Here is a 27,602-nt window from a genome sequence, read left to right on the forward strand (position 1 = left end):
ATTCCTGCTCTCCCCTCCCCTCTCTGCTCCAGCTGGCTCTCCATCAAGTGCAACGGACCAATACCAGAGGGTACCTTATGAGTGCTTAGCATTGATGACAACTGTCCACTGAACACCTGCAGTGGTCATGGCCTCCCCTTCTCTAAAGCATGCATTCTGACCTGCATTTCCAGAGGGGAACTGGAGTGGTTTATCAAGGGACAAACTCACTTCCCTGGCTAGGTCAGGACCCAGCTTTTCCCCTGGGGCAGCTGGGTAGGTCAGGCTCAGGAGCGTTTACAGCACAGAAATGGACAGACACATGGTAGAGTGTTGACGGAGGACCCCGTGGGCACAGCTTGGCATGGCTACTCTGGTAGAGAGCCCCAGAGCAGGTGCTCCTGAGAACGCTGGCATGGTCTGCACCCAGGCTGACATTAGCGTCCTCTCCCACCCAGGGCCTGGAAGGGCAGGAAGGGAAGAACAAGGGGACTTTCCAGAACAGGCCAACCATCTCCTTGCAGGCAAACTGGGCCTCTGCGTGTTTGCAAACTGTAAAACTGAAGATGTCTGTGAACTTGCCTCTGCCTCCAACAAAGCCTGCGGCAGCTGCCTTTCCCAAGCCAAACTACCTATAAATAATTCCGGTGCCTCCTCCAGGTATCAGTTGGGGTCTCTCTGTCAGACAAAAGCCCCAGAGACTGGGCACAGTAGGTAGGCTCCCAGGAGGCTACAGAAACCCACAAAAGAAAGGGACTCAGAGAAATCCTTTCATTTTCTGCCAAGGGCACCCAGCTAGCAGACAACCCAGGTCTGTCTGAGCCCTAGACTCTCTGGCCTTTTGACAAGCCCTGGAGGTACTTACAGGGTTCCCATCCAGTCCAGGAGGGCCTCTTTCCCCAGAGTTTCCAGGGAAGCCCTGAGGGAAGGAAAGAGAAGAAATGAGGAGGTTAGCACTCAAGGTTGCAGTTTGGCTCCGAGCCACACCCCCAGTGGATGCAAGGATAATGTCTGAGCTGGCTCACTCCTCAGATCACAAATATCAGCACACATGGGACGAAGGGACAGGCCTCACCAATCTGAGCGATGGGACAGGTGCCACCCCAGGTCTAGGACTTGCTCCCAGTGGGGTGGCAATGACAAGGACTAAGGGCAGGAGGCTAGGCTCAGACCTAGACCTATGTTACAATCTAAGGCTGTGACAGAATAAAAGGCAAGGTCACATAAGGTCACACTGCTAGGAAAGATCAGCCCTATGTCACAGAGAGGCTGGGCCACTGGCCCTGGACAGGTCTGGCCCTTCAGGCCCTCTGTGGCCTGACTAAGAAGCCTCGCACCCCTAGGCAGCCAGGCAGCTGGGAAAACATCAGCTGTAGGGAGTCCTGTGGTGGGGGTGGGGACCCATTCCTGCTTCAAAGGAAAGGGAGGGATGCAGATAGAGCCTGTAACCCCCTTCCCCTCTTCCCATTCCAACTGTGGCTTTTCCAAGATGAATGACAAGAAATCTCACATTTGCCTGACAGACTGTGAAGATCCCCTTGGAAGAGTCTGACACTTTGGGTTGCTATTACTTCTGAACTATTCAGTGAGAGCAGGAAACCAAAGCAACAACACCAGAAGCAGTGCCGTGGTCTGCACCCGAGCAGGGGTCCTGACCCAGTATCTGCGTGGATGCCTGGAAGCAGCACCGTCTGCCGTTAGTGCTGACGGAAAGGTGACTGATCCTATTTAACTGATGGGGAAAGCTGAGGCTCAGGCAGGAAGTCCCGTGGCGAAGGCCATCAGACCACTCTGTGGCTCGGCTGAGAGCCTAGGCTTGGCTTCTGTCCAGTTCCTCTCTTGTGAGTTTCACCCGGGCCCAGCCTGGCATGAGCAGGAGTGGGAGTGCCCGCCTGGCACGTGGAGTGACCGAGTGCATCCACACACAGCCATGTCTTTGTGGAGTGCATCTGACCCATACCAGCTTCCTCCTCCCACACCCCTGGAACCTCGTCTACCCGATACTAGCCTTTCTCCAGTCCAGAACCTCTGCCATAACGCTGACTCTTGTCACCCTGTGGGGCAGGAGTCATTGGTCAGCTGGGCTGTGAAATGGGACACCTTCTGAAGGCACTGACTTTCCCTCTGTGGTGGTGGCGGGGATGGGGGTGGACAAGGTAGGAAGGCAGTTCCTCATGGAGTGAGGACAGTGTGCAGCTCCCGGGCTGGCTCCGTATGGTCCCAGTGACAAGGCCGAGGGATTGCCTATTCTGTTCTTTAGGTTCAGGGTCTAGAGGTGACCAGGGACACCCTGGCTTCCCCAGGCAGCTGTGTGATGTGCCAACTGAGGGGTTGATCCCAAAGGATGTGCTAGCCAGGCCTGACCCCCAAACAAGGCAAGGGAGGGAGGAGACCATCAACCCAAGCATGAGGCTCCACTAGCCTGGGAAACCTGGGGAATTGTTTGTCCATCCTGTATGCAAGGCCTGAGGTTTCTAGGTAGCAGCATCAGGTGGGCTCTGCATACAGGGCAGCTCTACACTGGCCCAACTCTCCACTCAAACCAACAGCCAGGCCAACAGTCCCGAGTCATCCCGGAGCTACTATCCAGAAGGCTCTAAGAGCCTGATCAAGACCAAGGAGAGACTCAGGACATTGCCTTCTGAAGGTTGAATCCAAACTCCAATGCTACAGTTCAGCAGTAGACTAAGCCAGCCTGTGAACCACTGCACAACAAAGCCATGACAGTTGACAACCTCGCCCAACAGACTCATTCATGAAAGGGACTCTATGCTGATCCTGTATCGATATCAAGAGATTCGGAGAGGTTAAGAAACCTGTACAAAGTCACACAGCTACGGGATAGCATGGTGGGGATTGAAGGCAGGAAGTCCCGCCCTAGACCTGCTCTCTTTCTTTGTGTTCACACGAAGCATGAGCAGAGGAACTAGAGGGAGCTCAGTATCTTAAAGGCCACCCCAGCTCCAGACTAACGCACACTAAATCTGGCTCTGCCCGGATGTACACGATGGCCTTGGGGACCAGCTCTCCTCCATCTCCAGCTGCGCCTCTAATGGATGGGCAACCTCTGGGGGTCTAGGGATTTTGCTTTAAAAGACTGTTAGAAAACACTAAAGCTTTCTAAGGTGCTAGAACAGTTATGAGTGGTCTGAGACAAAGCAAGCCTAGGTGAACAGCAGTTTGCTGCACTGGTGGTAGACTGTGATTCAAAGCTCCTGCCACTCCACGCCCTAGCATGTGGCCACACCCAGCACCTGAGGTCTGTGTGATGAGCCTGGCCCACGGCCCAAGGAATGAACTTGGCTCACTGCCGGGCCTACCAAACAGCTCCAGGCCCAGCAGAAGAAAAAAGACTGAGGCAAAGCTCCTCCCTCTCTTCTGGTGGCGCCAGCTCAGAGAGCCTGAGGTGTGGACAGCAACGTGCCAACGGCCCAGACCCCACGCTCCTGACTCTAGAATCTGCTCCTCTGCTCCAGGGTGGACACAGGCCCAGGGCCAGGCTAAGCATTCAACAGATGACCTCCTGAGCTTCACTCTGTCTCTAAGCCTGCAAATCAGTCACCCCCTTCACACCCTAGCAAGATGGAGCTAAGTCTGCATCATTAACTCAGTCTAGTCCCCTGCGAGCTGCAATGCACCATTACACCACTAGTCGGGGTTGGTACCCACCATGGGACTATTCAGCAGCCTCCAGGAGCCACCAACTTTTAAAAAGTGTAATAGATAAATCCCTTAATGTCTAGAAGTCCCTGCACAGGTCTGGCCTGCACCCTTCCTACAGTACTTGAAATGTGCCAATGGGGAAGCGCCCCCTCCCCCAGCCCCGTGAGGCTCCCAGCTCCCCGGCTTCTTGATGCAGACCATGTCCTATCCTGGTTTGTGAAGCCAGCTAGGAAATCCACTAGCGTAACATCACCAAGGGAAAAGAGATGGAGACAGGTAGGCAGAAGTCTCACCGAGATCCCTGGGACAGCTCTGGCTCACATCTAGATCATGGATACCAAGACCTCTAGCTCAGCTGTCTGGGCCTCAGTTTCTGTCATGTGGAAATATATGCTCCCTGCCTCCCTATCTGATATCTGGAAAAAAACCCAGGGCAGGAAGCCCTGTCTTGAACCAGATAGCTGTGTGTCCTTGGGCAAGCGCTCAGCACCTCTGAGTCAGTCCTGGGCCGTCTGGTCCAGTGTCTGGATTGCCTTCCTGACTCTGTGGGCCCAGCCACAGCAGGCGGGTCCAGGCCGTATGCAGCACTGTGGGGCTAACTGGTGCCACCAGGCACCCCAGTGCACTGGTGACTGATCCAGAGAGAGAGCTGGACAAAAGGACTCAGGGCCGCCTCTCTCTAGAAGCAATGAGAGACTCCAGCTGGGACATGGCATAAGACAGAACCAGCCGGGCCAGCAGCCCTGCAGCTCTAGCCAACTGCCAACACTTTATATCTGGACCTTCTTTCAGAATCACACTCTCTTTCTAGCAAGGGAGTGAGGCGAGGGGTGAGAGCCATGACTCCTCTGGAGGAGAAAGGGCTGGATGGAGGGAAGAGAGGCCATGTGGAAAGCAACCTGTGTTATCAAGGCTCCCAGGTTCAGATCCTGACGTTGCTAACAATTTGCTGTGTGACCTTGGCCAAGTAACTTGCATTCTGTAGCCAATGGCAGGCCTGAGCAGATGAGGCTGGACAGCAACCATCAGGGAGGCAGCAGAGAGCTAAGCCACCCATGGGAACAGGCGTGGAAGGAAGATGTCTCAGTGACAGTCACAAGGCCTCGCTAGCGAGGGATGCTGAGCATCTTTCTCTGTTTCTCAGCCTCAGTTTCCCTTTCTGGAATCAATGGCTTTCCTAGCAGAGTCCAGGAAACCGTATTGTGCCCCCAAGAGTCAGTCCCTGGTGTCCCCAACTCAACTCTTCAGTGGCTGTGGTGCCTCGGACAAGATACTTAGCTTCTCTGGGCCTTGCCTTTCTCTTTATGCCTACCAATAGCCGAACAAGAGGAAAGCTAACCCATTATAGCAACAGAGAGGCCTAAACAGAACCAGCGGGTTTGGGTTGGCGGTGGGACCACTCCTGTCGTGGCCTACCACACTCTGTGGCCGTATGGCCTTGGGTATGCACAAATGAAGACAGACGGAGTGGGGGACCTGACGCTGTGGAGACGGCATGCTGTCTGGGTGAGCACTTAAGTCATCGGCTGGCCACTAACACAAACACTTGGACGGAAGCCCCAACACAAAGCCGCTGAAGCACATGGGGACAGAGGAGCCACCAGGAGCAGCAGGAACCCCGGGCAGCACCTCAGGCCCGCAGCTGTACCTGGGCCTCCCGCCCACACCCACAGCTGAGAAGCAGAGCAGAGAGGCAGACAGCGCGGTCTCAGGGACCACCAGTGCAGCGTGGCCAGCGGGAGGTGGGGCTACCCGTAGAGTCTGCGTAATAGACACGGAAAATCTTTACCGGCCTACCCATCTCGCCCCTCTTGCCAGGAACACCAGGGAGGCCCTGTACGGGAAAAGGAGAAAGACATCATCAAGTGCCAGGGGCACCCCCACCTCACCCAGGATGACGACCCAAGTAGTCTGGAATGTCTGGAACAGCGGGACCAGCCCTATGTTCATGGGACAGATGGGGACGCGGGGACTCATGGACACCTATGGGGGGCGTCCTAAAGGACGCTGACAGCACTCCTGGCATTCAGCAGGTGCTCACTGAGTGCATCGTCTTCTGCTTTATATAGTGCTCTATATTTAGCTAAATGACAGGGTTACAGCTGAGCTTCCAAGCACAGGCTCAGAGGAGGAAGGAGCATGTATTAAAGTCGCCAGCCCCAAGGGACTGTGGGCAGCTCCTTCCTGACTTGGACACTTGGTCTGGAAGACATGACATCTTGGGAAATCTTAAACCTATGCACCCTTAAGATGATCTATATTCACCCCCCAGGACTCAGGCAGGACAGTGTCAGGCATCCATGGTGTCCCCTGGCCCTGCCTGGGATGCCTGCTCTGGCGTCTGACACCTGGCCTGTGTCCCCACCCTTCTCCCAGGCAAGCTACACATGGCTTTACAAAGCAGCCAAGTGTCTGTGCCAGCAATGAGTGGACGCTTGTGCACAAGAGGGGAGAGACTACGTGGGGCTCCGTGGGTGGCCTCTGTCACAGCTACTCAGCCCTGTCACTGTAGCAGGAAAGCAGCCACAAACAGCGGCAAGCTATAAGCACGGCTGTGGTCAATAAAACTTCATTTACAAAACGGCCGACTGGCCACCCCTGCGGAACTGACATTTAGGCACGTGTCTGCTGCTGGTGAGGCTCCCCGCAGTCCCTTCTCTAGCTCCAGTCCCCCCAAGCACCTAGAGCACATGGCCGGGGCCCCTCTCCCTTGCCCCTCCCACACACGCTGTTCCTGGCCCCGACCGCCCTCCCCTGGCCAGGTGCCCCCTCGGGGTGCACATCTTCAGCTGGCAATCTGCAGCAGCGGGGTGGCTGTGAAGGGGTGAGGCGGCACAGACCAGAGGGCTTACCCGCTCTCCATCCGACCCCGGCAGGCCGAAGAGCCCGGGGAGTCCAATGTAACCCTAGGAAAGAACAGGTGGAGATCAGAGAGGCTGAGCGTGGGGTGCAGATAGCCCAGCCGCCCTGCTGCCATCCTGCAGCCGGGTCCTCTGTGATGGTGGCTCCAGCGGTCCTCGACGACATAGACCTTGAGGCAAGTGTATATGCCCGTGGACTGCATGGTGCTGCGTCCACGATGTAGTCCAAAGGCACATACGCTCACGCCAGGGAGGGTTGCATAGGATGACAGAGGCCCAGCACCCAGCTTGGGACCTGTGGAAGGAAGCTAGCACCCAGGTTAGACACTACAGGGCTCTGAGATCTGCCTGCCTTGAGGGTCTTCCCTACAGTGGTCCCTCCAGTCAGCATGGCCACCCCAGAGAACCGACACTGTGTCAGGCACCTGCGTGCTCCTGAGCTAACCCTGGCAGGGATCCCACAGACTAGAGTTGCTACCAGTTTGCTTCAGTTCATTTGTGTTCAGCTCAAAGGTCACACAGGTATGTCACCTTTCTGTGTCCCTGGCCCAGAGAGAATGTACTTGATTTCTAGTCCCCAGACCTATGTTCCCCCTGAGCCCACAACCAGGCGTACCCTGCCTGCCTCACGGTGGTAGACCCGTGACATGCATAGCCCACCTTGCGTGCTCTCCTGTCTAAGGCCCAGCATGCAGCCAGCACCATCGAGCATGCCGCTCCATCGAGCATGCTGCAAACGGTGCTTCTCTCTGCCTCCTTGTCCTCTGGTAAATTCGTGAGGGATCTAGCACAGGGCTCATGGCACTCCACACTCTAGATGCTGTGCCACGGTTTAATGAGGCCACAGCAAAGCAAATGCTGCCAAGCTCACACTGCCTGCCAGCCGACTCAATGCTTTGCACACACTAAGCACGTGATGTGTCCTATCTTGTACATTGTGAGAAAGTTGTCATCTATAGAGTTCACCCTTGATGCTCACAATCAAGTTACAGAGTGTGTGGGGAATCACACACACAGAAACACAGCTCTTATAGAATGTTTTAAGTTTATTATTTCATGATGGGTTGGGCTGAATCCACAGCTATTCTAGGACAAACGCAGCCTATATGTTGATTAAATTATGGCATCCTCACCACACTCTTGGCAGGAGGTGTTAGCTAGAATTCTATACAGGTGAGAACATTTAGGCCTAGAGAGGTAAGGGAGCTTGCCTGTGGTCACACAGCTATAGTGTAGCAGATATGATCTCCCCGAGTTCAAGACCCGTGGTTCCTAAGTCCACACCCCTAAGCAGTGTGTCACGAACACACACACAACTGAGAGAGACTAGTAGCAGCTCTCCCTGCCCACATGCCTGCCCCTTGATAACAACCATCATCTTAAGTACTTGTCCTGACCCTTCTGTGTAGAACTCATGGCTTGTGTTCACAGTGAGTGTGCTTGAAGAGGCCTAGTGACCACCTGGAGTCAGTGGCCGAGGGGGTCTCTGAGTCAGTCATGTAGACCCCAGGGCTGGTCTGGGCAGTGTCCACTAGACTGCTGCAGAGATTTACACCAATAATGTGTCCATGTTGGCCCTCCAACCTGCCAGGGTGTAAATAGCATTGGCTCAGAAGAGGTCACGTCATAGGGGACTTGCCCTGACAGACAGCCACGGGATTCACTTGCTTTGCCTTTCTTGAGAGACAGCAGGCTCCGACTTCAGGACACCCGGGTCCTGTCTCAGCAGTGTCACGGCGTGCATCGTGAACAGAGCTACCTAGGCCCAACACGACCTGTGTCCTTGTCTTTCCCCTCCACTTCCCCTATCCAACAGACCCGGAACCTTCTCTACCTCCTGATAGCTTCTGGGAGATTCCATGTAGAGTGCCTCCTTGGCAGTTCTAGGCAGATGGAGTTCAGTGGTTGCCATCACCTGGCCCCAACTCTCCTAATAGCCCTGACATCCCATGGACCAGTTAGAGGGGCAAGTGATGGCTACTCACACCCTCACCTGTGTGGGACTAGCCAAAACCCACTTACCCGGCTGCCTTTGGGACCAGGGTCTCCTACAGGTCCAGGGAACCCCTGAAACAGAAATACAGGCAGCAAGGCCATATGTAGACGCCCCCTGCTGCCAGTGTCCCAGGGGCAGTCTTGTGTTGGACCTCAGCTGTTCTTGGGTTGGACCGGGGATGGCTCAGGGGGAGACTGGATAGAAGGCATCTCTGGAAGCCATTCTCTTAGCTCCAGCTCTCCCACAGAAGCCCCTAGCCTGCAGCGTGGCTGCCATGTCCAGCACCCGGCCAGCCCTTCGGGCCCACCCCCGGGGGCAGCTTTAAGGCCCACAGCCTCCCGCTGCTTGGGGCACTCGGGTCAGCACCACGGTCACAGCTTCCAGAGCATATACTGCACCTGCCTGCCAGGGTAACCTTTGGCCCCTGGGCTGCCCTCAGGTCCTGGCTGGCCCTGAAAAGGAACAAGGGAAATGTTAGGAGAGGGGACGGACGCCCTGTGCAGCTCAGGCAGGGTCCAGGCGTGGGGGAGGGAGCCTGTGGCGAGAACGGGAGGCCAAGAGGGAAGAAGCAAGGCCTGCTGGGGCCCAAGCCCACCTCTCTAGAAACTGGTCAGACCAGCTCTGGGGACAAAACCTGCTCCAGGCTCAAAATAAGAAAGCACAGAAGAGGCCTGGCTGGCTGTCCCCTGGCAGGACCGCTGTTTGAGTTGGGCCAGGAGACCAGAATTCCTGCAAACCCCGAGGCAAATGGAAGGGATAATATCGCCTAACATCGCCTGGGACAGGCCAGCTATTCATGGCTCTAACCAGAGTCCAGGGGCTTCTGCCAGCCCTGGGCTGGGCTGGGCAGTACAGACACAGGCTCTTCCAAGACAGTGTGGCTGACTGAGTAAGTGGGGGGGCTGATGGCGGTGGGGGAGTCCCATGGCCTTGTTCTGCGGCTCCAGAAAATCTCAGTCCATGGAACAGGCTGGTACCAAGCAAGGACAGGAAGAGGGAAACCAGGCAGTGCACACAGGCCTCACCTGTTCTCCAGGGTGCCCTGCTGCTCCAGGATGGCCCTTTTGTCCCTGCGGGGTGAAGAATTGGCATCAGGCTCTGTGGCGGGGGATAGGGAACACATTCCCCGCATGGATGCAGGTTGTATGGCATTCGTAGAAATCTCTGGTGCCATCTTTTGTTAGAGCAGAGGATGGGGGTAGGGGGAGCGACTGTGACACACTGGTCCACATCCCAACCCTGCCTTTGGAATCCAGAGAGCTGGAGGCAGTCAGACTCGGAAGCAAAGGGCCTGTCACATAAGGAACAGGGACACGGTATCGAACTGTTGCCATCAGGACCCACTCCAGCTCACGTACCGTGACCGTGTCACCGGAGACACAGCCTCCTTCCTCACAGCCTGTGCTCCTAGTCCAAGGGAAAGAAGGCCACCTGGATGCTCAGTGCAGCCGTGACTCCTCATTTGACAGTGCGGACTGCTGGCAGACGCTCACACCAGAGCTACGCTAAGACTCACACTGTCCCTGACTTACTGTGCAGCTTTGGTGGGTGACTCCCCTTCCGTGGTGGCTCTCAGGTTGGGGGATCTGGAACTCTGAGTCCCTTCTGCTCTGCAGTTCTAGGACCCCTGAGAGTCTATGACAAGGGACAGCAGCCTGCCCCTCAGCACAGGCTCTTGACACCTGGCCACGTCGAAATCCTGACAGACTTACTCCCACACTTTGCTTCTTTTTTCTTTCCTTCCCTCCCTCCCTCCCTCCCTCCCTCCCTCCCTCCCTCCCTCCCTCCCTCCCTCCCTCCCTCCCTTCTTCCTTGTTTCCTTCCTTTGTTTCTTTCTTTTTTAAGACAGGGTCTCATGCAGCCCATGTTGGCCTCCAATTTGTCATGTAACCAAGAATGACACTGAATTTCTGACCATGCTACATTCACTCCCCAAGTGCTGGGGTCACAGGCCTGCACCGCCACATCTGGCTTGTGTGGTGCTGGGGATCAAACTCGGGGCTCTAACATGCTGCATAGTCCCAGTTCCCAAGTGCACATGCTCTACACACACATAAACGCTGCCTCACACAGGTGTATGTCAACATCCGGGACCCTGAACATGCACTGGAAGTGGCAGTCTTCGCTATAAACAGCAGAATCTATCTCAGAGGGGAGACTTGGGAACTTCCCCAGCATTTCTTCCGAATCATCTCACACCAAGAGATGCATCTCTGTCTACATCAAGGCCTGCTATGGGGAAGAATCCTCCCCGGGCCAGGAGTAGGCAAGGTGAGCCTCCCAGACCACAGCCAGCAGCTGGACAAAAGGATCCAAGCACTTCTTACAGACAGATCTTACAGACAGATTCCAGGACTGCTTACCTATGAACTGGCTACGTGACCAGAGCCAATGACTCTGCCTCTCTGAGCCTTGATTCCTCAGCAGTTATAAAACGGGGAGGTGAAAGTCAGTGCCGGGTGGCATGCTGTGTGGGAAGTGCCAAACACGGCGCCTGCCGCTGAATTCAACAACCTCAGAAACACCAGCTACTGTTTGATTTCCCATTCATTCACTCACTCACTCACTCAGCAAACACTGATGAAGCGTGCCTTGGCCCTCAGGGTTTTCCACATGGGAAGAAAAAGAGTCAGGCAACATCCTTTGCCTTGGGAGTTTACATTCCGAGAAAGGAACTAAAAACAAAGCAAGTAGAAGAGATAACTGTGGGTGGCCGAAGGCAGAAGGTGGGGTGTAATGAGTACTGGGTGTCAGCTTTGCAAGATGAATATGTTCCGGACATCAGCTGCTCAACAACCTGAATGCTGAGCACCATTGTTCATGCACTGAAAACGGATGAAATGGCAAATTGGATGATATGTATATGTATATGTATATATACATTTATGAGCAAGTAGTTAGGGGACAGAGGACAGCATAGCTAGCTAGGGAGGAGTGGTGACTCCAGGGACAGCCAAGGGACGAGTGACAGGAGGAGCTGAGGACGGGGAGTCAGCTATTGGAAAACGCATCCAGGCAACTGGAGCGGAGAGTGCTAAGGCCCCAGGCAGAAATGCTCTCAGTGGGCTTGGAGAAACACAAGAGGGGCCATGGGACTAGAGGAGAACAGACATGGATGTGGGCAGAGAAGCAGCCGGAGGCCAGAGGAGGTAAGTGAGGCCGTGACAGGAAGCTCTGGACACATAGGGACACAGCATGACGTGACATGAAGAGGAAGAAACTGAGCCCTCTTTCTCCCACAGAAGCACCAAGGCAAGCGTGAACTCTAGGCTGTGAGACTGAGCAGGGCAATCACCTCTGCTTGCCTGGAGCACTGCTGTAAGGGAGCCCAAAGACTCCCAGGGCTAAGAGTGACAACCCTTCCCCTCCCAGGAGGGTGAGGCTACTGAGAACCAATTCACAAGCAATTGCTCTCCCCCAAAGACAAGGGAGGTGTTCAGTTAAATCCCAGATGAGGTTTAAGCAAACCAGTACCCAGGAAAGAGCTGGAAGGAAATGAATGACAGAACTCACTATGCCTAACCCGGTGCCTGCTCACTGAGGCTCAGATCACTTCTAGGAGGCAGGGAGAGAGCTGAGGCTCAGGGATGGAAGGGACACAGCTTCCTTGGAATAGTGCATAGATTGTGACTCAAATCCCTCAGACCACAATCACTGAGGCTGGAACCAGCCCAGAAGAAGAAGAAAGGTCCCCTTAGAGATGCATCTCCCTGAGACAGAGCCATTGGGTCACAGCAGCATCCTTAGGGCAAAGGTCAGTGTTAGGATGCTGGGAGTCCCATAAAGGATGGGACCAAAGTCATTTTGACTACCTCTTGCTCTGCACCGACACTGCGAGGTCCCAAGAGAAGGCTGACTAGCTCCAGGTCCCTGGGAAGGGCTGAGCTGTTGGGATCAGTGAACCTGAGGGCCTTGAATGTGACTGTGAGCATGTGATTATTCTAAGGCTGGTGGGATCAGCCAGACAAACACAGTCAAGGTGGGAGGTGGGGTGCAGAGGGGGCTCCCTGGCAGCCTCTGCGGCAGTGTTTATCAAACAGTTTTAAATGACAGGGCTGGGGACATGAGACTCTAAACCATTATCTTCTCCTGGCCCCAGCAATTACGGGGGCCAGCCCATCCCACAAGGCAGCCCCAGGGCAGTGATTTCCGTGTGTGGGTGAAAGGTGCCAGGTGGGAGGGAGGCAGAGCTGGGGCCCTGGCAGCCCGGCAGGCGGGCCTCCGCAGGCCCCGTGTTTATAATACAGCACCCGCTCTATTTTGGTTTGGGAGCCAGATTAATCACTGCTTACAGTGCACAAGGAGGAACCAGACATCACCTCACCCTGCCACAGACAGTGGGGTGCTATTTGGTCTTCAGGCAAGGAGGGAGGGGATCCTGTCCCTGTCTGGGGGTCTGGACACCAGTGTGTGCTCAGAGTTAGGCTGCCCCCAGGCTCCACTTCAGTAGGAAAGCAGGGGCCCGCCCCAGTCTTGCTCAGTACACAAAGGCTGTCCACGGAACTCACCTGCCACCCCGGAAGCCCACACCCCACAGCGGACAATAGGACAAAGGGTCAAAGAGGAAGAGACTGGGTGAGACTAAGCCTGTCTGCTCTCTCAGCACGCCCTCCAGGCTCCGACATTAGATTCTCAAGCCAGTGGATCACCTAGAGTAGACACTGGACATCCAACCCCACTGGGTGATAAGTTAAGGAGGGGAGGGAGGAGGGACTACTTTTCATGTAGCTCGTTCATTCATGTAGCCATTAGTCCATCCGACAAACCTGCTGAGTGTGAGCCATGAGCAGAGCCAAGGAGATAGGCAGGCAGCAGGAGGCATAACCCTGAACGAAAGCAATGCGGCCACTGTCACTGCTTCCAGAAGGGGGTAGGTACACCAAGAGCACACGAAGAAGGAATGCAGGTGAAGAACTGAGTGCCTGGGCCGAACTCCTGGAGTCCAGCTGTGGAGAGGGAGGAGCGATGAGCAAAGGAGTCAAGACCATGCTGGGGAAACCCACAGACACAGCCGACCCGAGCAAGTGGGAGCTCACTGACCCCAGACCGACACACTGAACCTGACATAGGCTCTTTGAATGTGGGGGACAGTTGGGTGGGGCTTAGGCAATTTGTAGGGTCACTGGTAGTGGGACCAGGATTTATCCCTAGTGCATGAACTAGTTTTTTTGGAGCCCATTCTCTTTGGGGAGATACCTTGCTCAGCCTAGATACAGGGGAGAGGGCCTTGGACCTGCCTCAGTGGTGTGACAACTTTGTTGGGTCTCTATGGGAGGCGTCACCCTCTCTGAGGAGTGGATGGGGAGCAGGGGGAGAGAAAGTGGGGGAAGGGAGGACGGGAAGGAGAGGGAACTGGGATTGGTATGTAAAATAAGATTGTTAAAAAAAAAACAATAGCTGGACCGACAGCCTCCAAAACAATACAGAGAAACCCTGTCTCGTAAAACCAAAAAAAAAAAAAAAACAATAAAAGGAAAAAAAGAACTGGGTGCCTGAGATGGAGCTCGGCCTGGGGAGATTGCACAGTGCCCTGAGTAGGCAGAGGTAGAGGCAGGAGAGAGGCCAGCGGAAACGGGAAGGAGGCCAGCGGAGGTGGGTGTCACACATGGAAGAACTGCCGGTTCTCAGGAAGGCAGGGGCTGTCATCTCTGCCCTCACCTTTATCCCGCCTTCCTGAGGGGAGTACCAACTGAACACAGGAGCCCGTGACCCACAGAGGAGCCTGGGGAAGTGAGGTTGAGAAGAGAAGTGGTCTTCAATATACCAACTTCCTTCCATTAGTCATGTCTGCCTGGCAGCGGGCTAAGACACAGAGGCCTGTTATCAATCAGGTCCTGGCAAGACAGATCAATGGGTGATGTCACCCAGAGGGACGGGACAAAGGGCCGGGCAGATGCAGGTGTGTGCTGAACCTCTTGTGGGGAAACTACAATGGTCGTGCAGGATTATGACCTCAGAGCACTGTTCCAGCTGGAGAAATGCACTGAGGGTGTTAGTGAGCCATTCAACAGCAGAAAGTGGGGAAACCCAAGAGACTCGAAAGATGAGCCCCAGGTCTGAGAAGTGAGGGTGCGAACTGTTGGCAGGGTTCTAGGGAGAGACTCGGGGAAGAGAGTCTGCCAGAAGAGAAGCCAGCAGCGTTAATGATGGATACGGAGAGGTCATTCACAGGCACAGCAGCAAGCAACACAGGAAGCCAGGGGCACTGAGGACGACGCCACTGCCCAGTCAGCCTCAGCCCAGGGGCTGGATCCCGCGCACTGGGCGCAGGGACTGCCGTGCACAGCAGGGCGGAGGAGGTACCCAGCTCCTACCTGTGAGCGGCTACAACCTTCCCACCTTCCTGAGGGTAATGTTTGTTACCCTAGTGCTGGATGCTGACACAGAGGGATCGCCGGGAGTCTGAGGCCCGCCTGGGCCCGGAGTGAGAACCTGGCTATGGACCTTCCGGTCCTGGAGGGCAGAGCGGCCTCCTGCCGTGAAGCACCGGTCCACATCCACAAGGCCGGCACCAGGCCAGCTCAGGACCCATGGGGGAGGGGAGAAGGGCAGCTCCTCTGGTGAGCTGTGAATGGGCTAGAGGATTAATGATACCAGGAGCAAGAATTCTTCAGCTGCTTCTCTTTCACGACCACCATTATCATTCATTCATTCATTCGTTCATTCATTCATTCATTGGTGTTTGTTATGTGCCAGCCCTGTGTGAGTGCTGGGACCACAACATCCCATTAACCTCCCCACCAACCTCTGGACAGCGGAGGTGGCTCACCCGCACTTACAACCACAGGGGACAGATGTGGGTCTCCATCACATTCCCTTCCAGTGAGCTGCCTCATAAAGACGCCTCTTTTGAGCGTGAACGCTGCAGGTCCTCTCTCAGTTGAGACGCTGTCTTGTGGTATGAAAGGGGCTTGTCTCCATCTCCCCAGCACTGGGATCACACGCTCATGTAAACCCATGTGACTTTTTACATGGTGCTGGAATTGAACTCAGGTCTTCAGGCTTAGGCGGCAGGCATTTACTGACCAAGATAGACCCAGTCACACCTTCTGATGCTTTTAATTGCCACCTGTTTCCCAGTGCACTCTCCCAGCCAGAACTCTCTCCTTTCCATCCTCCAACACACCTTAGATTTTTACTCTTTTTCTATTTTCTGAACTTCCATGAAGGAAACTCTGTAAGGCAGGTTCTGTGTTCATACAGCACAGGCCCAGCACATCGTAGATGTTCAGTACATTCTTACTTCATGAATAAATGAATGAATGAATGAATGAATGAATGATAGAACCAAATTCAATGCTGCAAACAGCTGACCTCATCTCTGTTCACCTGTGTTGCTTCTCCTCAGGGCTCCCACAGAGAAGACACAGTCACCCTGGAGCAACAAGACACAGCGGCTGCCACAGTCACCAGAGATGGGGGACTGCTTATAGGGTTGAGCTCAGGAAAAGGATGCCAAGCCATTCATCCTCCTCCCCAATGCCACCACTACGAGAGGGTCTCTATCTCAGGGCCTGAACTGTCTGCACGCTCACATGGGTGACACAGTCTTTGCCTGTCTTAGGCCAAGCCTCTGTGACAAATGAGCACCTGTGTTTGCCTGGGTAAGGGCCAGAGAGGAACACAGAGTACATGGCCAACCACTGGAGGAGCTCCCTTAACTGAGAAGATGCCTCACCCTGCACGAGGGAGCAGTGGCTGTCAGTGCTCTTGGCCATCTGCTGAGCACAAGGAGCCCCAGAACCCCAGGCAGGCAGCAGCACAGTCTGTGTCTCCTCCTCCCCTTCTGCTGCCTCCTGTCCCTCCTAAGTGAGGCCACCACGGGCTGCCTTACAAGTCAGACTGAGGGGGCCTTTCCCAGCTCCTCCACCAGAAAGTACCAGAACACTGGCCGAGTGCATGCAGAGCAGCAGGTGTACCATGCCAGCAAACACTGCTTTCTCACGCCCAGGCTGGCCTCTGAAGCTCTGCTGTGACCTTCCCAATTCCCTGTGTCGTGGGGACCCTCAGAGTGAGGAGCCAGGGGACATTCTGGCTGTCCCAATGAAAACCAGATGACTGATCTAGGGAGCCGGCAGTAGGGCCACATCTGGGAACCAGAGTGGAAGTAAGCCCTAGGCCCACATGTCTGTTTGGACAGCTCTTCAGCAGAGAGGGAATCTTCCCAAAAAGAGATTGGCCTCAGGCCTAGGTTGTCTTCCCTGCATGTCTGGAACACCTGCTGCACACCAGCTCCATGTTGTGCCAGGAGGAAGAACCGGCGTCACAAGCCCCATGCGGGTACCCCGTAGTGAGGCAGCACTTGGGGCTGAAAACAACTAAGACGGGCCGTGTCCCTGAGCAGGTGGCCATGGTGGCCCAAAGTCTGAGTGCCTAGGAAGGCTTCAAGGAGGCAAATTTCCTCTTGAAGAATGGGGGACGGAGGCTGGGGATGGGGAGGAAGGAGTCCAAGGCATCAGGAGAACAGCAGAAGCCCCACTAACAACAACCAAGGGCAGACCTGGGGTGGCCGAAGAGGTGGCAGGAGGGGGTCAGCACAACAACCTCAGGGAACACACAAAGAACATGTGTCGTCCGCAGAGCACGTCCCTTTGTCCTCAGCCTGTCAGTGAGGGGTGTCTCAGACTCAGAGGTGAAGAGCGGCATCCAGACCCTCCCCCTGAGTCACACAGCCAGCCTCAGGCAGCGAGGGACGGGTAAGGAAATGGCTGTCCTCACCGCACATGAGCTGAGACACGGGCCCAGGGTCTCTCAGTTAGGGGGGGCCTTTCAGGCAGTGCTCTAACCACCTCAAGAGTCCCTGAGGGCTGCCACACTGGGAGACACAGAGAGCACGTCTAGTTACACCTCATTCACCACAGGGGACCCACTTCACACCAAGGGGCTCCCAATCGCGGTACACGCAGGACTCAAACACCTCTCGCTTCTTGCCGATGGGTTCTGTGCCCCGGGAACCCAGCTGCAACCAGGAGGCACAGGTAGCCCCACAGTGCTTCTGCTGAAAGCCAAGCTCGCTGGCAAGCCCATGGCCAAGGCCAAACACAGAACCAAGGCCTACCTTCCGTCCCAAGGGTCCTGGATTTCCGGAGAGCCCAGGCAAGCCCATGTTGCCCTGTAAGACACAGACAACAGAGTCGGGTGAGGAGACTGGCTGCAACCACTCATGGAGGTTCACTGGGGCATAAAGGCGGTCACTGAACAAGGTAGGGGCAGGAGAATGGGTGAGGTCACCATCCCCCAACTCCCTGATCTCACCAGTTCCACCTGTGGCTTATATATGGGACTTAGGCAGAAGACATCATCTGGAGAGCGGGTTCTGATGTTAAAGGCATGGTTAAACCCACTCTATACCCACCCTGCTTGGCTGTCTTCACCACTGGGGATGCGCGTGCCTAGCAGTTGGTTAGAGATGCCGAGATGTAAGGCCTAACCCTCAGGGTCCAGACAGAAGCCAGCAGACCTTCCTCCAGACTCTAGAAAATGCTACTTGAGGCCTGTGGACAGCACGCTGGAGTTCGGGTCCTCTCTTCCCATCTGACCTCCAGGGCCCTGGCTCAGGTGGATGCTTAGGAGACGGGGAAGGTGCTTTGGCCTAACTACTTTCTCTTCTGCAAGCTTCATAGTCCCAGGAAGTCCTAGTTCCTGGCCCTGTCACCTCCCCCACGGGATTCACCAGGTCTCTCTGCTCCGGAGCACACCTGCAAGGGCTTTGAAGATCAGTTGCAAGTTTCCAGGGCACTGAATGCCCTGGGTGGCAGCGCCACTTAGCAAGCCGCACAGAAAGCTATGGGGCACTGAGCGAAAGGGCAGTTGCCAAGGGGTGTCTGCACACCAAATCTTTGTTTTTGTGATTCACCAGCTGGAGCCTAGGAAGGTGGTGTTGGCTATGGTGACAGTCTCAGCGTTGTGATAGACCAAGGCCTTCAAGGAAAACACCAAATCACTTCCACTTTTCAGGGCTTCCCGACGTCACGTGTGGTCTTTTCCTGGAGGCTCCAGGGAAGGGTGGAGTACTGGGGTTCCTGGAACTTACCTTTGCCCCGTCATGAGCCTGTCCTGGTGAGAGTCCCGGGTCCCCTTTCTGTCCCTGAATAAAAGCAAGTCTTCCTTGGTCACTGTGTCACCTTGAATGCCCTCCCCACACATCATCGTCCTCTTCCTTACTCGGCCTGTTTTCACCCTCAGACACCCTCCCCCTCAGTTCCATCACTGTCTTACTCCAGCACCATCCACTGCTTCCCTCTGACCACAAGACTCCAGATTCCTTCCAGTGTCCCAAGTCTTCCATGATCTGGCCCCAGGCACTTCAAATTCTGCTCTTCTGCCACCAGCCAAGCCCACAAAAACAGGTTTCATGTGTAGCATGCGCTGCCAGTCTGTTGTCACTGCCTACTTCTACCAGGCCACACCCACACACCGGCCCCTCCCCCAGGCATGGCTCGTACTTCCTGCCTCCAGGCCCTCTGTCAATCAGGGAGGACCCTCCTAGAAGCAGCAGCAGCGGCGGCATTGTTTAAGATGCCCAGCTCCCAGCCACTGTAGGTGACCAGTCTGCTCATGTGTTGCCAGCTGCCTTTCCCTGAGCCTCAGCAGTGTCTAAGAGACACAGTCAAAGCACCCAACTCTGTCCTTTTCCAAAAAGCTGCATGTGCCTCCACGATCACCAGGAGCCCGAGGATCACACACTGACGGCCGTTCCCACCTGCACACTGCATTAGACGCCCACTCTAGGCTGGGGGCTGAGAGTATCACCCCAAAATACTTTCAAGGAAACTGAGGCCAGGAGCAAGAGCTTTCAGGGACCCGGGATAAGGTCACAGAACTGAGTCTGGACCCTAGACCACGGCTCCCAGGACTGCGGGAGCTCACTGGCGGAGAGGACTGTGCCCTGTGAGAACATGACAGCGACGGCAAGTCTCCATCTGGGGAAAGCACTGTCCATCCCTGGAACACGAGAGGGTTCTGTCTCAAGGATCCTGGTTCCCAGAACCTGGGTCAGCACAAAAGCCAAAGAGCTCACTGGCTGCATCTCCCAGGGACAAAAAGAGCTCTCACCCGCAAGAGAACGCTAGGAACTCTCAGCCCGCTCCCATCCCCTCTGCCCTGGCCTTGTCACCTCAATGAAAGTCCTGGGCCTGCCATGGGCTCACAATGGGACTACAGGCCAAGGGTCTCCTCTCTGAACAGCGTTCCCTCCCTTTTCTAAGAGGGACATGTACATTGCGTGCATACTCACACACAGACTGGCTTCTCAGGTTTCTAGGCAAAGGCCCAGTGGGATAATGGCTGTGACACAAGGGTGGCTTGGACAACTCTATTTAATTCCCACTAAATCTTCTGTTTGTCAGAACTCAGACCTCCCAAATCCTAACTTGGCCCATCTCCACCGGAAACCATCTTGGCCTGGGCTGGAAAGACCCTCCCTGCCAGCTCCCTGCTATGCACACTCTGTGAGGTGTGCTCTGCATACCCACTCTCTGCTGCAGTGAAGCACAGGCCCGGGCTTCAGGGAGAGAAGCCAGCACAGCCTGGGCTGACCCAGCAGGTGGGAAGCAGGTTGGCTAACATCACAGCCTTTATCTGCAATGCTGAGGCTCTTCCCTTTCCACCATTTCCCAGCCAACCGCCCCGATAGAAGGCCAGCCCTTCCTTGGTAGGTCCCCAGAACCCTGAGTACCCCAGGGGAGGAATGTTTCCGCAGAACCCTACCTCCAGATGTACCTGACATTATGGCCACCCCTCTGAGATACTCTCCCACCCTCTGAAATCAGAAGCCCAGCTCCACGCCTTTTATGTCCACAGTGCGAGGCCTGGCCCAGGCTATCCAGCTACCAGGGATTCCTGTGGCCAAAAAAGGACAGATATTCTCCCTGCCCACCTTGCCCACCAGAGGAGCCGGCAGAGGAGCTGGCACACTAAGCTCACAGGAGTGGGTCTGTGTGAACTGTGTTTATTCTGTCATTTCAGAGTACAAAGATTGATGCCATGACAGACTGGCTCCCTGGCCACGGCTCCTTAGTTACTGATGGATTTCTCTATAAGTGCTTGGATATAATCGCTGTCCAAAGGTGCATTAACAAGAATGGACATTCACTACAAGCCAGGATCCAGGAGCCAAAACTTTGACTACAAGCCATGTGTGGCATTGAACACCAGGGGTGCCAACGGAAGAGAAAAGGACTCAGGAGGAGTTAGGCCCCTTGGGAGAGAAGCCTGAGAGAGCAATCCTAACAGCCTGACATTCAGTGAGTGTTCCTCTAAGCCCTGCATGCATATTAGTTCATTTAGCTCCGGATCTATGAAGGAGCAACATTCACGAGCTCCACTCTACAGAAGAGGAAATGAAGGCAGATCAGAGAGCTGCTGTTTACCCAAGGTCTGGCAGTAAGATTTAGGGTCAGGAAACCTGGTTGTAAGCTCTCTACACACAGCACAGTGCAGTGAAAATCTACACTCCAGTGATAAGTGGAGGGCCGGACTAAGGCTGAGAGCTTTGCCTAGACGTAGGTAAATCCCTGACGGGATCGCAGTTAAGCTGACGCTGTATAGAAAGGAGACAAGGAGGCTCAGACCGAGGTATTCCTGCCTAGACAAAGGACGGCTTCTACAACGGAGACTTCCCAAGTGTCTTCAACCTTCTGACGTTACAACACCATGTGGTCATCTGCCAAGTTCATACCTGACATCTGCACAAGTGACTTTCAAAAAAAATCGTATGTTTTAAGTAAATTTATAATGGTGGTGGCTTCATTCGTTGCCAACCTTGACCTTGTGCAGCCTGTGGACCATGGGCTAAACACACCCGCTTTGCCCAGCCAGATGCCTACAAAGGTGCCAGTGAGAGAAAAAAAAAACAGTAGATGATGTTTTATGAATCCTTTATGTGTTGAGGGCAAGGATTTGGCCCTTAGACCCGTTCTTCAGTCATCATGCACACGTAACCTGGGGCGAGCCATATGGTGACATGGAGCGAGTCACACGACGCCCTCTGCTTGGACTGGCTCATGAGGCCTTACAGCCAAGCAGACTGCATTGGAAGGTAAAACATGAACGCTAGCCATTAAGACCGCGGTGAGACGGGAACGGTGCTGCTCTCCATCCCTTCAGAAAGGAGAGCAGAGGACTGAGGGCTCTCTGTGACCCCAACAAGACAGAGAAAGACTAGACTGGAAGTGTCCTACACAACTCCCCTGTGGCCCCAAGTGTACAGCACAGGACCTGGCCCAGAGGCAGCATCACAGAATAGTTCATGAATAAGCAAATGGGGTCTCAGGAGAAGCAGGAGCCACATCTGGCCAGGTCCCGGGACTTTCTCTGAAGATTTCCTTTGTGGCTATTACAGTCTCATAGGTTCAGAAGTCCTGGCCAATGCAATAAAGCAGGAAAAAACAGAGGGAGGAGAGAAAAAAGTATGTCCTTGTTTGCAAATATGACTTCCTGCCTAGAGTATTCAGTAGAACTAATTGAAGCATGAGCAGAATACACTTCAGGAAAGAGAGAAAAGATAGGATCGTAAATTACAGACAAAAAGGGCAAAAATGAAAAGTTCTCTTCAGTAACAGAGCCAGCAGAAAGTATAGCAGCAACAAAACATTAAATTTTGAGTATAAACTGAATAACAAATGTGCACGGATTATGTAACACAAACTATAAAAGTTTACTGCAAGATGTTTAAAAGCCTCAACCAAACTGGAAGACATTCCATGTGTGTAGTGGATAGGGAAGCTTAACATTTTAAAGATGCTACCTCTTCACAAATCAATATATCACTTAATGCAGCTTCTAGATTAAAAAAAAACACGAGAGCTTTTTCAATGAGAATGAAAATGAAATCCATCTAACAGAAAAGAGTCAGAAATATTTGAAACGAAGCAAGAAGAGGGAACACATAAACACATTACAAAGACAGCAAATGTCACATAAAAGTAGTGTTTCACTAGCCGATGAATGGACAAACATCAATGACACACAGTAGAATGACCCAGAACAGACCCTGGTCTACCCCACAACCGTCACCAGAGCAAAGGCTGCGCAGTAACTGGTCAGCCACAAGGGGAAAGCAATGTTAGAGGGCTGGTTCACATCCCAGCCCCACTAAGATGAGTTCCAGATGGCTTGAAAAGTTTGGGTACAAATGATATTATGGGATGACTGCAAATAAAAGTGAACACACTTGACGCTAACACAAGCGAGAGAAAAACCTTGTGTAAAAATGAAATGAGCCTGGGGCTGCAGTTGAGTGACAGAGCGTGTGCTTAGCATGCATGGAACCAAGTTCAGTTCCCAGTACCTCCTAGGAAGACAGCTCAGCCAGTGAAGGCACTTGCTGTGCAAGCTTGGCAACTATTTGGTCCCAGAACTCAGGACTCCACAAAGTTGTCCTCTGACCTTCAATCCGCACCATGGCATGAACACATGCACACACACACACACACACACACACACGCACAGACACATACAGAGACACAGACACACACACACAGAGACACAGACACACACGCACAGACACACACAGAGACACAGACACACACACACAGAGACACAGACACACACGCACAGACACACACAGAGACACAGACACACACGCACAGACACAGACACACACGCACAGACACACACAGAGACACAGACACACACAGAGACACAGACACACACACACACCTGCACCCATGCATAAGCCATACACAGTAATATTAATAGCAATAAGTTAAAGCTTTAAAATGTTAAGGGGAAAGTGCCAGACTAACCAGTGTGCCTTTTCCAAACCATTTCTCATTATACATTCTTTAAACATGTTGATATAGTTAATGCGTGTATGTGCAAGTGTGCGTGCACATGTGTGTACACGAATGTGTGGGCCAGAGGACAGCCTCTGCTGTGATTCTTCAGGTGCATCTATTTTGGGGAGTGTTTTTTGAGACGGATCCTCTCACAAGCCTGGATTTCACCGAGTATCCCAGGCTGCCTGGCCAGCAAGCCCCACCCAGGAACCCTCCCATTGTTTCCCCAATGCTAGGATTACAAACGTGTCCATCACATGTAATGTTTTTTTAACACAGATTCTGGAGACTGGACTCAGATTCCCAAGCACTTTACTATCTGGGCTATCTCCCCAGTCCTATTATTGTAAATTTGTTGCAGAAAGAATAAAACTTTCATTTGTGAAAATCACCATGAATAGCCTCATGGGCAATGAACAAATCAGGAAAATATTTCTAAGTAGGTAACGCTTTCATAATTTCCATATATGAATAATTTTTACACGTCAATAACAAAGACGGCATCCCACCCCCACTAAAACAATTACAAGTGGTGAAGCACATTTCAAACAGACATAAGGGAAAACAAGTCATAGATGGTCAGCAAGAATAACGAACTGTCTCTTTTCAGCATCTTCCTCTAATGCTCTTCCAGCATTAGCTCAGCCCTCCCCTCCCCCAAGGCAGTGACTAAGACGTAATAGCAAGGCACTCTCAGCTTTTCTGTGCAGGCATGTTATAAATTATTCACATATGCTGCTTGCGCACGCCTATGCATACTGTGACATACATAAACAGGCACAGTTCAGTTCTGGAACAATGCAGGGAGGTGTGAGCCACTCCTGCTTACAGAGACGGAAGCCAGGTCTGGAGACATGAAATAACTAGCCAGAGTCACACATGCAGTGCAGGGTACAGCCAGAGCTCAAACGGGGGCCCGCTGGCTCCTGAGTCCACACTGGGAACTCTGTTTCCTGTGTATCTATCCTAATGAGATAATTAGAATATCCCAGCACTCAGGTATACTCTTCAAGATGTCACCTGTACATTAGCAGAAATCAGTTTTGCATAGGGAAAGCAGCTGGAGAAAGAATGTGGAAAGGATGCTGACAGGGTGCCTTCCACCAGCCTTAGGACACATCCAGGCTTAAACATTCACAACAGGAAACGCTTGTCATGGAATGCTGGGTGAGGAGGTCCAGACTGCCGCCTCTGTGAGAGAAAACCACATCCCGTGTGCGACACATGCAGGGAGAGCTGGATAGCCCGAGCGTGGGAGGCTTCACGTGCCCTGTGGCTCTGTGTCTGATCTTGGTGTCGGACTCTGAGAGTCTCGCCTTGCCACTCACTGGAAATGTGACCTCAGTGTCCTCCTCTGTAATGTGGGAGCCATAACATCTCTAAAGTGGGAGAAGCTCTCCATGGTGCCTTGTCTGCCACTGCAGCAAACGCGCACTGTGCTTATCACTGGGCAGGAGCAAATGTGTGCTACCTCAGTCATCATGGGAAAGAGGAAGGCAGCCTAGGCTGAAGGCTAAGAGCTGCATGTTTGTCCCCACTCCAATGCTGACCAATTCTAAGTCCCTGTGTGCCCGTGGTACCCCAGGGTCTGTACTCACGCTGGCTAATTCACCAGGCCAGAACAGAGATAGAGTGGAGCTGGCCATACCCAACTTCTTTGAGGATGGAAGTTCACCCACTGCTGACCTCACAGCAATCACCCCCTACCGAGGGCGAGCATCGCTCCCGACTCACTGTGATCTGCAGCAACACTGCCCTGGTCAGCGGCACACTTCCCTATGGACCTCAGGCCAAGCCTTGCTAACGGGGCGGCCATGCATTCTCTGCCTTCTTGCTGCTGTGTGGACAATGTCCCAACTATCCCAGCCTCCTTACATGCCTTCACCTTACTGAGCACGGGGAGACCTCACCCCCCAGGTCAATCAAGCCCATTCCATGGGTATCCAAGGAGCCCCAACCAGTGTTGTCTTCCATTCCCTAGCTTAAGGGCATGCTCTGTTTCTTGCTGGTCTCAAAAGCAGGACCACGCCAGTCTGGGACCAGTCTGCAGTCTGGCATGAGTTGACTCCATCACCCTTTGAAGGGTATCCCTGCCCGACACAGAAGACTTAGACACTCCTCACAACACCCTGGGGTGGAGGGCAGCTGCCGTAATTACTCTACTCTCTAGATGGAAACTAAGGTGTGCTAAGTTCAATCTGCCCACTGTGGGTGGGGTGGGGTGGGGGGTGGGACTGGGGGAGAACTGGGAATTTGGGTTTGGGCCCCTAGGTTCCAAAGCCTGTGTTCTTAGGTTTGGGCCCCTAGGTTCCAAAGCCTGTGTTCTTAACATCCTTACTTTCCTGAAGTCCAGCCGCTAGCTGATGAATAGATTAGTCTACCCAGTGACTCCACCCCGAGCAACTCAGTTCACCAGTGCTGTGCCCCACCCTGGTCTAGTTCAGTGCCCTCAGAGCCCTGGACCTTATCTGGGAGGAGGCTGAGGAGCACCTTTTCTGACAGGACTCTGCAGGAGGCAGAGTTAGATAGAGGCTGGTCTAGCCTGGGCTAGCTGTGGAGCCCAGGCAAATACAAGGATCCTGCTTGTGGCTTCCACCTGAACACAGGACCTGGCCCTGCCACCTCAGCTCCTTTGCCCCCGTCCCTCCAGAAGGGTATCATTTCCTCTCTCCCTTTGCTGCTCATCTTCTGACCCTGCCTCCCATCCCGGAGGCTGGTGGCTCTGTGCCACTGCCGCCGTCAACAGCACATGGTGGTGTCCCAGTAAATCAAGGATGATGACACTAGATGGCAGTCCCAGAGGCGGCCAACACCCTGCTAAAACAGGAGAGCAAGCTAAGTGAGAGCGAGCCAAGCAAGGCTGGCCCTGTCATTCCGTCAGGTCACCCCAAGGGGCCCCGATGAGCAATTAGAACCCTCTCCACAACCCTTCCCCCATCTCAGACACGACCTTCTTCTCCTTGAGTCTGAGCCAAGCCACCAGTTCCATCCAGATGAAAGGAGCTCCACCTGGCCACAGCACACGGCCAGGGACCCAGCAGACGTCTCTGACCTCGCTCTGAGTCACTGCCACACACTTAAGCTCACGACCAAGCATCCAGGCAAAGGGCATCACCTATGCCTTATAGCCTTATAGCAGTCCCAGTGGGAGAGACAGCTTTTATTCCATGGTTTTCTCTGGAACTCACACCCTCGGTTACACCCAACGCAGAACATCCTGCATGGCCTGGGACCAGTGATAAATGGCTCACATTAACCCAACATCTGCCATGTTAGATTGTCACAGAATGACTTCTCAGCCAATCAAGTCAGTGCCATCCACAAGGCCCAGCTCCGTGTGGCAGGAGGATTTGCCTGCTAGGTACCAGGCCCTGTGCCAAATCCTTCATTTGGGGAGGCCTTTCGGGGTCCCTTTGCCACACCGGACATCCATGGATGGGGTAGGTTGCCTGCGGTGCTCAGAGGGTGACCAGAGCCAGCAAAGGCTGGAGGGAGTAGCTGACGGAGCATCCTCCTGCAAGCCAGGGAGTAAGCCAAGGGCAATCCTGCTCATTCAAATACCCTGACGGACCCTCGGCCTCTGAGGGAAAACTCTTTCTGCCTCACCCATCTGGAAAAGTTTCTGCACTGGGTTTCCATCTGCCAATGCCTCAGTTTCTTTACCAGTAATGAGTGGAGTCCTCACGCTTGTCTTTTTTGTCAGTATGGGATCAAATGAGACAGTGAGTGAGGCGCACACACAGTGCCTACAGGGAGAGGCACTACAACATGGTGGCAGTTGTCCTCACTGCGGGCCTTGCTGGAACCTGGTGTACCCAGCGGCTGCCGGGCACAGGATTCCTGAGGGCCACAGACACTGGGGTCTGGAGCAGCGGGCTTGCAGCTCCTGACAAGGACTCCTGCATGGGGCACTGGTCCTGTGTATCTGTGTGTCCAGGGCCCCTTCAAGAGATTCTGACAGGCCAGCTGGGGCCACTCCGTGAGTCTCAAGAGCCTGGTGCAGAGGCCAGCCACTGCTTACTCAGCATGACCCAGGCCAGACAGTCAAAACTTTCCTTAAGTCATTCACCCTTGCATTTGGCTAAGCAAAGAGTGACCCTGGACCTTGGCCAGCCAAAGCTTAGGGCTGTTACTCACCTGGTTACCCTGTGGCTGTATGAAGAGGGGGACAGGAAGCCAGGGAGCCGGGAGAGCCTCTGCTATTCTCGGCCTGCTCACACTACTGGGCAGTTCACTAACTTCATGTTCTATACTTCCCCCTTCCCTCTTCTCTTCTACCATTCCAGAAACTTCTTTCCCCTGACCCAAATGTTGTTGCCGTGG

General features: G+C 53.9%; 1 protein-coding gene across 7 annotated transcripts in view; it reads right to left on the reverse strand.

The window, feature by feature from the left end:
* Col27a1 (collagen type XXVII alpha 1 chain) overlaps positions 1-27,602 on the reverse strand; it is a 116,752-nt gene that overhangs the window by 67,266 nt on the left and 21,884 nt on the right. For all 7 annotated transcript variants that reach the window (XR_005881393.1, XM_021230134.2, XM_013117125.3 and 4 more), the window contains exons 6-13: positions 18,533-18,586; positions 17,558-17,611; positions 9,525-9,569; positions 8,898-8,951; positions 8,526-8,570; positions 6,495-6,548; positions 5,432-5,476; positions 845-898 (exon numbers count right to left, since the gene is read on the reverse strand). Coding sequence is in view for 6 of the 7 variants with exons in the window: in XM_021230134.2 (XP_021085793.1) it covers positions 845-898; positions 5,432-5,476; positions 6,495-6,548; positions 8,526-8,570; positions 8,898-8,951; positions 9,525-9,569; positions 17,558-17,611; positions 18,533-18,586 (405 nt within the window). In the remaining variant the exon portion in view is untranslated. The remainder of the gene's footprint in view (positions 1-844; positions 899-5,431; positions 5,477-6,494; positions 6,549-8,525; positions 8,571-8,897; positions 8,952-9,524; positions 9,570-17,557; positions 17,612-18,532; positions 18,587-27,602) is intronic.

This window comes from Mesocricetus auratus, unplaced genomic scaffold (genome assembly GCF_017639785.1).
Source record: "Mesocricetus auratus isolate SY011 unplaced genomic scaffold, BCM_Maur_2.0 Super-Scaffold_100014, whole genome shotgun sequence".
NCBI lineage: Eukaryota > Metazoa > Chordata > Mammalia > Rodentia > Cricetidae > Mesocricetus > Mesocricetus auratus.